General features: G+C 43.8%; 1 protein-coding gene and 1 long non-coding RNA gene across 4 annotated transcripts; both read left to right on the forward strand.

The window, feature by feature from the left end:
* Nucleotides 1-3,045: 3,045 nt before the first annotated feature.
* Nucleotides 3,046-3,552, forward strand: LOC139024714 (uncharacterized). The gene is made up of 3 exons (XR_011476040.1): nucleotides 3,046-3,127; nucleotides 3,281-3,341; nucleotides 3,490-3,552. It is a non-coding gene; the product is annotated as an uncharacterized lncRNA (long non-coding RNA).
* Nucleotides 3,553-6,167: 2,615 nt separating this feature from the next.
* LOC112067740 (receptor expression-enhancing protein 5) lies at nucleotides 6,168-12,504 on the forward strand. 3 transcript variants are annotated; one of them, XM_024139464.2, is made up of 6 exons: nucleotides 6,168-6,274; nucleotides 6,364-6,528; nucleotides 10,625-10,718; nucleotides 10,851-10,989; nucleotides 11,067-11,235; nucleotides 11,596-12,504. In XM_024139464.2, exons 2-6 carry the CDS (start codon nucleotides 6,411-6,413, stop codon nucleotides 11,631-11,633), a joined length of 558 nt encoding a protein of 185 aa, XP_023995232.1. In that variant the 5' UTR covers nucleotides 6,168-6,274; nucleotides 6,364-6,410; the 3' UTR covers nucleotides 11,634-12,504. The 3 variants fall into 3 exon arrangements, with proteins under 3 accessions (XP_023995232.1, XP_023995234.1, XP_023995233.1); XM_024139466.2 differs by lacking the exons at nucleotides 6,168-6,274; nucleotides 6,364-6,528 and adding an exon at nucleotides 7,576-7,660; XM_024139465.2 differs by lacking the exons at nucleotides 6,168-6,274; nucleotides 6,364-6,528 and adding an exon at nucleotides 7,614-7,678.
* The last annotated feature ends 652 nt before the right edge of the window (nucleotides 12,505-13,156 follow it).

Below are 13,156 nucleotides of genomic sequence, written 5' to 3' on the forward strand. Positions count from 1 at the left end.
ACACACTATACTGCTGCACAGAAGTCTTGGCCAGCTGTGTGTGTCTGGTTGGTCAACCAAGCACTGAGGCACACCAACACTTAGGAACATTTAGCTGCACACATGATTATATGTGGACATGATAAGGATTATTCATCCTCAATAGGACTATTTTACCTGCATCTTTCTGATAGGAAAGATGTTTCTGAAGGAACATTTGTAGACATGGAAGGTTGGGAGGGTTATGAAACTAGTTTGTAACCATTATTTCTGTGAGTTAGTAAAGTGGTTATACTTGGTGGTGTCATATTACAAGACCCTTATATCTACAGACACTACCCGTTCTAATCCATTTACCATACAACCAGGATATATATNTTCTAATCCATTTACCATACAACCAGGATATATATATACAGACACTACCCATTCAAATCCATTTACCATACAACCAGGATGTATATCTACAGGCACTACCTGTTCTAATCCATTTACCATACAACCAGGATATATATCTACTTGCACTACCCATTCTAATCCATTTACCATACAACCACGATGTATCTCTACTGACACTACCCGTTCTAATCCATTTACCATACAACCAGGATGTATCTCTACTGACACTACCCTTTCTAATCCATTTACCACACTCCTTAACACCCTCAAGCTTAACCAATGTGTTGGAGGAAACGCCGTTCAACTGACGACCGGCGTAAGCCTGCAGGCGCCCGGCCCACCACAAGGAGTCGCTAGAGCTCGAGGAGCCAAGTAAAGCCCCCCGGCCAAACCCTCACCTCACCCAGACGACGCTGGGCCAATTGTGCGCCGCCMTATGGCACTCCCGGTCGGTTGTGACAAAGCCTGGGATCGAACCTGGGTCTGTAGTGACGCTTGTTYCACGCTTGTTTACTTGACAATAACATTTTGGTTTGATTTGTGTTTGTGTAGGCTTCACAGCCGAAAATCAACAATTTCAACATGGCGCCACCACAACAATGTTTGCCCATCTTCATAACCACTATGAGGCTGTTCTGAATGTCAATAACGATGTGACACATCTCCTAGTTACGGGATACAGAGAAAATACATTGCTTCAGACTTCATTGGTTTATGGAATGGTAATGTGCTGTAATGCCTTAAACTTTCTGGCATAGAGGCAAGGTGTAACCTTTCATATCTGACCTCTGACCTTGCTAGGTCAGACATATCACCTGGAGGTGAATATTATCCTCTGACTGATGTCCAGTCTAGTTTACTCAGGATTAGGTCTGGGAGATTCCCCAGTGTGGTACAGGACAGGTACTGGTGGAGGCATTAGGAGGTTGTGTGTCTGTCTGAGCATGTGACTTTGGAACTGTTGACCTCTGCCACTGTCTGACCTGTCAGTGACCCTGGAGGTATTCTAGACTCGGATGAAGGACTTCCATCTGGCTCAGTGCTGATTCCTGATGAATTCATGATGAATCTGTCTCAGTGCTGATTCCTGAKGAATTCATGATGAATCTTCAGATGTACATCACTAGTTATCTAATACTTCCTCATGTCATTCTAGTGGGTACTAAGGGTGTACAATTTGACCTTAGAAAATGGTGCTCTTGTCAACTAGTCTCTTTGGCAAGATAACTAAAAGCTGGCTACAATAAAGTGACAGGCAGTCTGGTGGCAAGTTGGGGTTGGACTGACTGTCTTCCCTGGGGAACTGACTTCTGACTTTTTAATCTTTGACCTCTACCAGTCTGGCTGACGTCCTGTGTCCAACCTCTTCCTGTGCACAACACACAAGATTATTGCAGTGACCTATAAAATGACCTGTGACTGACATCTAACCTCTGACTTTGATCTTTGACCTCCTCTGGTCTAGCTCTGGTGTGGTGTTAAGGATGTTAAGGATGGGGGAACATCTGGGGAGTGTACTGCTCTATTCTGGATAGAGGGGCCATGCAAATCTATGTTTCTGTTTCACAGGGCTCTATCTCAGTCAAACACACGCATGCACTTACACACACACTCAATACTGCTCCACGGAAGGGTTGGCCAGCTGTGTGTGTCTGGTTGATCAACCAAGCATTGAGGCACACCAACCTTTTTGCTTCACACATGATTATATGTTGACATGATATGGATTATTCATCCTCAATGGGACTATTTCACCTGCATCTTCCTGATAAGAAGGAACATTTGTAGACATGGGAGGTTGGGAGGGTTATGAAACTAGTTTGTAACCATTATTTCTGTGAGTTAGTAAAGTGGTTATATTTGGTGATGTCATATAACAAGACCCKTAGTTCTGTGTTCAGTGGACCAGTGATGTGTGTCATTTTGTACAGGTTTTTGTACGTCTCAAAATCACTGTGTGAACACATTACCACTGTGGTAACTCTTACAGTAGTAAACTGCTGCATCTTCAGCCTGGACTCCACTGATGGTCAGAGTGAAGTCCTTCTCAGACCTACTGCCACTGAATCTAGCAGGAATCCCATCTAACCGTTTCTTTACATATCTTATCAGGAGTTTGGGAGCTTCCCCAGGTCTCTGTTGATATCAGAACAATAAATTCATCTCCATCACTGTCTGTGTACACTTCAGGGCTGGTTGTACAGGTCAGAGTGACGGGGTCTCCTGGAGAAAATGTCACAACAGGAGGCTGAGTCACAGTCACCTGACCTCTGGATCCTGAAGAGGAAAAATATAAATTGATCAACGAGTATAAATAACAGATCATTTATATTTCAGAATATTTTATACAGGGACATTTATTAATTGAGAGCCATTTCAATGATTATACAAGGCACTCAACAATATGTATTTTTCCATTGTAAGAGTTAGAAAACAACAGACCTTTGAGGCAGCAGCAGACMAGTGTCCAGATGAAGATGGTGATCAGAGTCATGGTTGTCATGGTTTCTGTTGTGTTGAAGGACAGCTCTCAGTCCTGCAGTCTGAAACTCACAGGGCTATAAACACTCCCAGAGCACTGAATCCTGAGCTGCCAATGCAAATCACCTTCTCTATGGAAATAGCCTACCTCAGGACAGATGACGAAACTGTTAATGCAACTATATAAAACAATAATCTTAAACATGGAAGAAATTMGTTTACCTAAATCTGTGGAAGGCCTGGAATTTACCATAGTTTTGAGTTACATGTAAGTGTTTTCATTCTTCTTCTACTTAAACGCATCACTGACTGTAGTGGGTGGTCATGCTTCATAAATGTTATTGAAGTGAAAGAGTGTAKAATATATATTAAAATATTAATAGATAACCTGTCTTTTTACTGACTATTTTTGTGGCGGCAGGTGGTGAGAGCATTGGACCTGTAACCGAAAGGTTTCTAGATCGAACCCCCGAGCTGACAAGGTAAAAATCTGTCGTTCTGCCCCTGAACAAGGCAGTAAACCCATTGTTCCTAGGCCGTCATTGTAAATAAGAATGTGTTCTTAACTGACTTGCCTAGTTAAATAAAAAAATACTAAATGAATATATATTTTTTTTCTTCATATTAAAGTTGTTGACCTGGAGGTCCTGGAGAAGGACGGTCACTACAGCTGGAGCAGCAGCCTCACCCTCCCCACTGACCAGTGGAGGAAGGCTGGCTCAGTCACCTGTGAGGCCACCCTAAAGGACCAGACCCCCGTCACTCACACACTGGAGCCACACCACTGCTCCCAGTAGACACCCTGTACACAGAGAACACCTACCTATCTGTCATTCTGTCATTCTAAATATCTATCTAGAGCTTCAGCTCTGGTCATCAATCTAGGATTCTGCATCTTTAAATCTGTACCTGTGTTTTATTGATTTAGGTTGGAAATGTTAACAAAATAAAATACTTTGTATTAGTGTCTAACAAGGTGACCCTGATTTTTATTATGAAAAGAAATAGAACTGAATATCTGTGCATTTGTGGTTGTTAAAACAAAGACTAAACTGTTCTGTAATAAAATKAACATTAYAAAATGTGGGGTTTGAGCCYTGAATGCTGATTGGCTGACAACCGTGGTATACCARACCGTACACCACAAGTATGACAAATCATTCATTTTTASTGGCCTAATTACGTYAGTAGCCAGTTTATAATAGCAATAAGGCACCTCAGGGGTTTGTGGTATATGGCCAATATACCAYGGCTAAGGGCTGTGTCCAGGCACTCCGCGTTGCRTCATGCATAAGAACATCCCCTAGCCGTGGTGTATTGGCAATATACCACACCTCCTCGTGCCTTATTGCTTAATTAGAAAGTTGATAGGGGGTGAGGGAGGGTGGGTAGTGGGTAGACCCCCTTGGGACAGTGAATATCTGGGGACAGGAGCTGAACCACATCATCTGACCATTATAGACATGGGAGGGGATTATGGAATATAGTTGTTAGTTTTGGTCATGACTAAACTATTTGGTGTATTTGAGATTMATTTGTGAGTTGTATCCAGATGTTCTGTATGGTGGTAAAGTAGTGGTTATTTATGCTTGGTCATGTCGCATAACAAGACACTTGGTTCTGTGTTCAGTGAACCAGTGTTTCATATCATAGTCTGTTGTTCCTCAACACCTGCAGTAGTTCCCAGCTGCAGCAGTACAGTCTCTGTGCAGTCTGACTGAGGGAGGTTTTTGTACGACTCTAAATCACTGTGTGAAACGCTCTGGGGCGCCATATACACCCATTCCATAGTAATCTCCTGCATCTTCAGCTAGGAMAYCAGTGATTKTAAGAGTGTACTCAGTACCTGATCTACTGCCACTGAATCTAGATGGTGTTCCAGACTGAAGGGTTTTTACTKTATAGATGAGGAGTTTAGGAGCCTGTCCAGGTTTCAGCAGGTACCAGCTCATGTCATCATCAATACCGGTTGAACTTGCAACAGCACTCTCTCCCAGACGAACAGACTTCAGTTCATCATCTTGATTCAGGACACATTGTGCAGATGACTCTGAAATTTAAACAGTGGGTAATTAGCTTTGAGTAGTCACAATAATCCAAATAAAGGCATTGGAATCATGTTCCATGTGCAAACATATAGAAGCCCATTAAAACCAGTAGACCACAATGAGATGCTGAGAGTTTCTCACCCTGAGTCAGGAGGAACCCCAGCTTGATCAGCATCTTCATCATCTGTGGCTCRAAGAAGACTGTCTGGACACAACGATGATAACACTGCAGTCTTAGTGTCAGGAGCAGTGAGGCTCCACAGCTATGCAATACACCACTCTATGGGCAAACACACCTGCTGGGTGTGAAAGAGAGAGGAGACAGAGAGACAGGTGACAGAGAGTTAACTTTTATATCTGTTATTTTGCTGTTAGATGTGAGTCATTCCATTCTAGGGGTCAATTATAGGAGGATAACTAAATCATGTATTAAAGGGTAGGTTCACCACCAAATAAAAGATGTCAGACATTATATTACATCCAAAGTGTTTTGTCAAGCTGAGCCCAAATTATATTTGATTTCAGGATGAATCTCCCGCTGGCATACCGTTCCTCAAAATGTTAATAGCCAGGATCCAAAAGACTGCACAAATGAGTAGGCCTACAGGTGATGCCGAGCCTAACTGGAGCCTTACTAACTACTGTAAAGTGATGACTCTCATATTTGCAGGTTGATGGCGCCCTCTTGTGCTAAAATGGCGTCATGCTGAAGTTCAGTTCAGACAGAGAATATTGCTTTGGCAATGTTAACACATGTTTCCCATGCCAATAAAGCCCCTTGAATTGAATTGAATTGAATTGAATAAAGTTAATTTGTCAAACAGTGGCAGGCTCAGCGTCAGCTGTTTGTAGAATCCAGACTGCAAGTCCACTTGCTCTTTTATTGCTTTTTTTTACATAAATAACTAGATAGATGTGCAATGACTAGGGCCCTGTGTTTTGGACAATCATGTCACTTGACCTGGATTTTAACCTTTGTTTAAAGCTTTTTCATCAAACYGTCCCCTTTTCTTTTTATGCCAGATGGTCCAGCACCATCCTCAAACAATTTATTTCATTTTTGGTCTAATTCTCATTTATGGAAAAAGCTTAAAATCTAGGTTACATGACATGGTAGTCCAAAATACATGGCCCTAGCAATAACAGAAAAGTATAAAAGTCACCACTCACCAGATAATAGGAGCATAATGGTTAACTGAACTTTACTGCCGGCAATAAAAATTGAATTTCTTCACCTGTTGCTTCAACTAGGTGGCAACCAAGTCGTTTTCTGATTGGTTGTACCTTAATTAAACTCCTCCCTCTCGCTCGTTTGCTTCGCCTGGAATCATATTCCCAACAGCTTGTAGGCGCGCATGGATAATTCGGTGTGTAAATTATTTCATATGTTTAAAGTTTTAACGTTTTTCGCTTGTTAATTGACCGTGACATTTTGGTTGGATTTGTGTTTGTGTAGGCTACGCATCCAAAAAACAACAAGTTCAACACGGCGCCACTACAACAATGTTTGCCCAACTTCATAACCGCTATGAGGCTTTGTTGAATGAAAATAACTTTGTGACAGATCTCCTAGCTACGGTGGAGGAGAAAACTGGGATACAGAAAAAATATATCGCTTCAGGTAATAGTTAATATTAAGTCCACTTGCAATGTAGGACATTGCCAGTTGCTTGGTTATAATGTTTCTCTGTCAATGTTGAAACAATGTAACTTCACCCGCTAGTCTAGCCACTAGTGGACACTTTCTCGGTTTGCAACGTTGGCTGGTTTGGCAAGGTCAGCACATATGACAGTTAATGTGACATGTCAGCAAAACAACTAAGTAACTAACCAACCAGCAACAGTTGATGAACGGTAACGCAAACTAGCCCAATTAGGCCTAACACAAACAAACCACAGAAAACAAACGGTGTCACCAGACCAAATATTGTTTAAACGTGACTGTTGATGACCATATATGCCTAGGCTGCCAACAAAATGATTTTACGACACTCATTTGAAATAGCAAAGGTCGGAGAGGCCTAGACTGCAGTTAATCCACTGTTAGTGGTCGATTTAGCTGCTTCCAATGTCTAGCTAGCTGCTGGCCCCTAGCCAAGGGGTGTATTTATACCTCCTACAGAAATACCAACTGCTATGTTGAGATGGCAGATTCTAGGGTGACCTGCTGTCTTCAGTTGAGTTGTGCTCCTTCAGAGGTTCTGCTGTTGTGCCTGTCTGTTTGTGCCATAATGCCTGCTCATTCACTCATTGTTGACATTGACAAGAGCACGAACAGATCTGAGACTAGGCTAGTTCTGTTATGTTGTCCTTTTTGAGGTGTTATTGACACAAGGTCTGCCAGTACTGATGTTAATGGGAATGTCCTGATAGCAACAACATAATTTTACATTGGGCTGAGATGGACTTTCTGTTTACTACTGAACTAACTGGACCTAATATGCAAAAAATAGAAATATATATATATATATCAATATACCTTAGAGGTGTGTGTGTGTCTTGGTCTGGTCAGGTATGAAGTGAAATACTTTGATGTCTGGTGTGAAATTCTCTATGGCCAATGTGTGTTCAGTATCGGGAGCTTAGAGGAGAAGTTTCTGGTAGGCTATACTGTGTAGTTAAGCTCTTCTGGAGAAGGAACCCCAGTCCATTAGTCTTCCATCTGAGTCAGAGAGGGACTCTGTCTGCACTACTGCTGTCTGTGGATGGACTCTGATCACAACACCAAACATTGATGTTGTCCACTGGGCAATGTAAGCTGTTGGGTGGAGGTAGGGGAAGGCACTGGTTAGTCACTATATTAATGCTGCCTAGGACTATTATCATGTCCAGACTAGGGCTCATGGAAATTCCCAAGGTTGACAGGTCTGCCTATGTAACCCTCTTTACTCTGCGACTTGGCTTTTACTCTGCGACTTGGCTTTACTCTGCGACTTGGCTTTACTCTGCGACTTGGCTTTACTCTGCGACTGTGGCTTTACTCTGTGCGACTGGCTTTACTCTGCGGACTTGGCTTTACTCTGCGACTTGGCTTTACTCTGCGACTTGGCTTTACTCTGCGACTTGGCTACTTGGCTTTACTCTGCGACTTGGCTGACTTGGCTTTACTCTGTGACTTGGCTTACTCTGTGACTTGGCTTTACTCTGTGACTTGGCTTTACTCTGTGACTTGGCTTTACTCTGTGACTTGGCTTTACTCTTGGACTTGGCTTTACTCTGTGACTTGGCTTTACTCTGCGACTTGGCTGACTTTGCTTTACTTCTCGACTTGGCTACTTGGCTTTACTCTGTGACTTGGCTTTACTCTGTGACTTGGCTTTACTCTGCGACTTGGCTTTACTCTGCGGCTTGGCTTTACTCTGGCGACTTGGCTTTACTCTGCGACTTGGTTTACTCTGCGACTTGGGCTTTTACTCTGCACTTTTGGCTTTACTCTGCGACTTGGCTTACTCCTGCGACTTGGCTTTACTCTGCGACTTGGCTTTTCTCTGCTTGCTGACTTGGCTGTTTACTCTGACTTGGCTTTACTCTGCGACTTGGCTTTACTCTGCGACTTGCTGACTTTGGCTTTACTCTGCGACTTTGCTTTACTCTGCGACTTGGCTGACTTGGCTTTACTCTGGGATTGCTGACTCTGTGACTTGCTGACTTGGCTTTACTCTCTGACTTGGCTTTACTCCTGTGACTTGGCTTTACTCTGTGACTTGGCTTTACTCTGTGACTTGGCTTTACTCTCGCGACTTGGCTTTACTCTGACTTGCTTTACTCTGCGACTTGGCTTTACTCTGCGACTTGGCTTTACTCTGCGACTTGCTGACTTGGCTTTACTCTGCGACTTGGCTTTACTCTGACTTGGTCTTTACTCTGACTTGGCTTTACTCTGACTTGGCTTTACTCTGACTTGGCTTTTACTCTGCGACTTGTTTACTCTGCGACTTGGCTTTACTCTGCGACCTGGCTGACTTGGCTTTACTCTGCGACTTGGCTTGACTTGGCTTTACTCTGACTTGGCTTTACTCTCGACTTGGCTTTACTCTGCGACTTGGCTTTACTCTGCGACTTTGGCTTACTCTGCGGACTTGGCTTGACTTGGCTTTCTCTGTGACTTGGCTTTACTCTGCGACTTGGCTTTACTCTGCGACTTGGCTTTACTCTGTGACTTGGCTTTACTCTGCGACTTGGCTGACTTGGCTTTAGTCTTGTGACTTGGCTGATTGGCTTTACTCTGTGACTTGGCTTTACTCTGCGACTTTGGCTTTAACTCTGCGACTTTGGCTTTACTCTGCGACTTGGCTTTACTCTGCGACTTGGCTGGACTTGCGTTTACTCTGCGACTTGCTTTACTCTGCGACTTGGCTGACTTGGCTTTACTACTGCTGGACTTGGCTTTACTCTGCGACTTGGCTGACTTGCTTTACCTCTGTGACTGGCTTTACTCTGCGACTTGGCTGACTTGGCTTTACTTGGACTTGGCTGACTTGGCTTTACTCTGACTTGGCTTTACTCTGACTTGGCTTTACTCTGACTTGGCTTTACTCTGGCTTGCTTACTCTGACTGCTGTTACTCTGCGACTTGGCTTGGACTTGGCTTACTCTGTTGACTTGGCTTTACTCTGCGACTTGGCTTTACTCTGTGACTTGGCTTTACTCTGCGACTTGGCTGACTTGGCTTTAGTCTGTGACTTTTTGGGCTGACTTGGCTTTACTCTGGACTTGTGCTTTACTCTGCGACTTGGCTTTACTCTGCCACTTGGCTTTACTCTGCGACTTGGGCTTTACCTGCGTACTTGTCTGACTGGCTTTACTCTGCGACTTGGCTTTTACTCTGCGACTTGGCTGACTTGGCTTTACTCTGGCTGACTTGGCTTTACTCTGCGACTTGGCTTTACTCTGCGACTTGGCTGACTTGGCTTTACTCTGCGACTTGGCTTTACTCTGCGACTTGGCTTTACTCTGCGACTTGGCTGACTTGGCTTTACTCTGCGACTTGGCTTTACTCTGCGACTTGGCTACTTCAAGCAGCATGGCAATGAAGGACCAGTGCTGCTTTTCCAAATCATAGTTTTGTGACCATATATAGCCTTCTGCCATAACTGACACTGGTCGTCAGTCTTAAAGATCATGAGGTGTATTCATTTTTGGTTAGATTGATTGGTGTATTGGACTATAACTGATGATGAGACAACCTGCAGTGGAAAAGCCTGGTGCCATAGGTCTAAATGATTTCCCTATGCAAACAGGAGCCGTTTACCTGCTAGCTAGGGTTACAATAGCAGGCAGCAGCTGCTTCTCTCCTTATCTCTGTCCAGCTCTAAAACTCACAGATTGAGCCTAGTTTTTTTTTTACATGGGATTCCTTTGTACGTACGTTGACTGAAATGTTTGAAGGGTTAATTTGACAGACCGTGACGTTTACGGCTGTAGGTTAATGTAGTTGCTAGTTTGTTGGGTTAGGTTAGAGCGGACCAGTATCTATGTGGAATCTCACTCCTGTTCCATGGTTCATATTCCACATGGTTACACTAGATGTCTTATGTACATCAACGTTGAATTTGTCAATGTCAGCGTTTTAGTTGAGTTTCACATCTGTTTATTCATCCAACATCCTACTCTAACACACACACACACTCACACAGAGGGATGTATCATTATATGAAGATGCTTTGAAATGTTTCCAGGTTGACAGATATCTGGTAAGAATCTCTCTCTGTCTCTAGGTGTGGTCTCTCTGATCAGTCTGTATCTGTTGTTTGGCTAYGGAGCCTCTCTCCTCTGTAACCTGATTGGCTTTGTCTACCCAGCGTACCTCTCGTAAGTAGCACCTCAAAACATATCTGAAAAGTGGTGTTGTCATGCTCACATCAAATGCTCCAGGTGAAGGGTTAAACATTCTTTATTTTCATTCTTTATTTCCATTCGTCACTTGTCCTGTTGTCCAATCAGAATCAAGGCCATAGAGAGTAAGAAGAAAGAGGATGACACTCAGTGGTTGACCTACTGGGTGGTCTACGGATTCTTCAGTATCGCTGAGGCTTTCTCGGACATCTTCCTCTCCTGGTTCCCCTTCTACTATGCTGGCAAGGTACTTGTGTGTAACATTCAATAAACAGGAGGCCAAAACATCATGAATCTCCCTCTCTCAATCCCCCTCTCCCACAGTGTTTGTTCCTGGTGTGGTGTATGGCTCCGGTGACGTGGAACGGTTCTGCTATTCTCTACTCCCGTGTAGTCCGTCCCGYGTTCCTCAGACACCAGGCCACCCTGGACAGTGTCGTCAACAACCTGAGTGATAAGGCCAAGAACATGGCTGATACTGTCACTAAAGAAGGTGAGACACAGACACACAAGTTAGATTTCTATTGTGGAGATGCGGAAATAACATTCCCAGCTCCCCGACACCTCAGTTTCCCCCCCCCCCAACACAGCCGAGGCAAATTAATACTGTTAGAGTAATGGTCACCCATGGCGCGTTCAAATGTAAAGTGRTCGCATGTCGGGCTAAAAAATTATCCGGGAGAATCTGACTGCTTCAGAACAGGCATCTGAAGCAGTCGGACTGCTCGGAACTCTAATTCACATGTAAAGTACGATACTTAGTTATCCCGCATCTCCGCAATGTAAATCTAGCTGTACACACATGGTCACCAGATCTGTCAGTCAAACTAATAACTCATGTTTTTCTCTCCAGCTGTCAACCAGGCCCTCAAGAATGACAAGAACCAGTGACGATGTATGACCACAAGCCTCAGACACCTCGACTCCAATAAACACACAGAACCACATGTGTAATGTCCCATGATGAAGGAATGTAATGGATCCTGTCACGTGATCAGTTGCCGGTGACCACCCTGCAGCAAACAGAAAAGGGACTTGTTTATTTTTTTCACTCGAAGGCATTTTCTGCTTCCTAGTCTGTCTTTTTTAACAGTCGCATGTATCAATCTTATGATGAGATTCCGATAATCCAGGCATTGTAGCATCTGATAATCTGCGCAGCATGACTGTTTTTAAAGACCAGTTGGAATGCAACCAGAAGCTTAGGGTAGCCACCACACAATCCAGCTGACCTCTAAACAATGTGAATGTCTTAATGTAATCTGTAGCCTACTGCCAGGTTATCCATGTGTGTAGACGTCTGTGAATCAGAGGACGCTCTCTACGGAGCAAAGTTGACTTCACAAATCCACCCTTAGTTTATTCCCCTTTGACCTACACCAGCACTAACACACCAGATTCAATAAATCAGATGGTAGCTTAGTGCTGGGCTAGAACAAAAATGTCCCTATATGAATGTTTTGGGGAAACATGGTACCAGGGGGTAGGGGCTAATGGAAGTGTCTAGGGAGTAGATGCTAGGGGTATGTTTGGATGGAGCTGTTCTGAGCCAGGTCATTTCCTACAAAGTAGCCATGTTATTTCAGTCCCTTGTAATTAGTGCATACTGTAGCATGTCTCCACAATGTCTGCAGATCTGTGCCAAAGATGTTTACTCCATCACCTTGCCTGAACAAAATGAATATGTATGTAAACTGAACTGGAAAGTGTTTGTTTAGTACGGTCTCTATTCTCATCTTTAATAAATCTAACTGGAACTTGAGTAATGTGGCGTCTGTACTCCGTTCACGCTTTTCCACAACTGGAGTCCGTTACACCATGCCTTTCTCAGTTCTTTAGGAATTCTGAAATATGAATTTATTTCAGACTATTTAGGAAAGATGGCTAACACATTGATCCTACTTTATGGCATACACCCTATGTTATCAATGTAACTACCACGGAGAAAGGAAAACCAGCAGTACTGCATATATCAAGGCTGGAGTGGAATAGCCCTGCACTAAGATGTTGAGTTGACCTGTGCACAGTACATTTAATGGTATACAGGAAGTGAAATCATCMGGGATGTGTTTTGGTGAACGTTCACGCTCGGAGGAGTCTGAATGGGATGGCTCTTGTGTCCATGCTGGAAGTGTAATGTCTGACTAAACTGACAGAGACTGATAACGGCCACACATACACACTGCCACAGGGACTGTGTGGTGTTTTCTCTCTGTGTTTTGTGTAGTAATGTGGGAACCATAGAGGCCAGACTGGGGGTGATGGCAGAGCATTGCATGTCTAACTTGTCCTGTCTCTTTCCCTTCCTCCCTGAGGCTTTTCTCCCCAGCTGTTCCTTTACTCTGGAGACTGCCTTTGCTGTCCACGCATACGTGTGTGTGGTCTTGAGTTTCCCTGGGGGACTGTGGTGTGTA

Source organism: Salvelinus sp. IW2-2015, unplaced genomic scaffold, assembly GCF_002910315.2.
Source record: "Salvelinus sp. IW2-2015 unplaced genomic scaffold, ASM291031v2 Un_scaffold1809, whole genome shotgun sequence".
NCBI lineage: Eukaryota > Metazoa > Chordata > Actinopteri > Salmoniformes > Salmonidae > Salvelinus > Salvelinus sp. IW2-2015.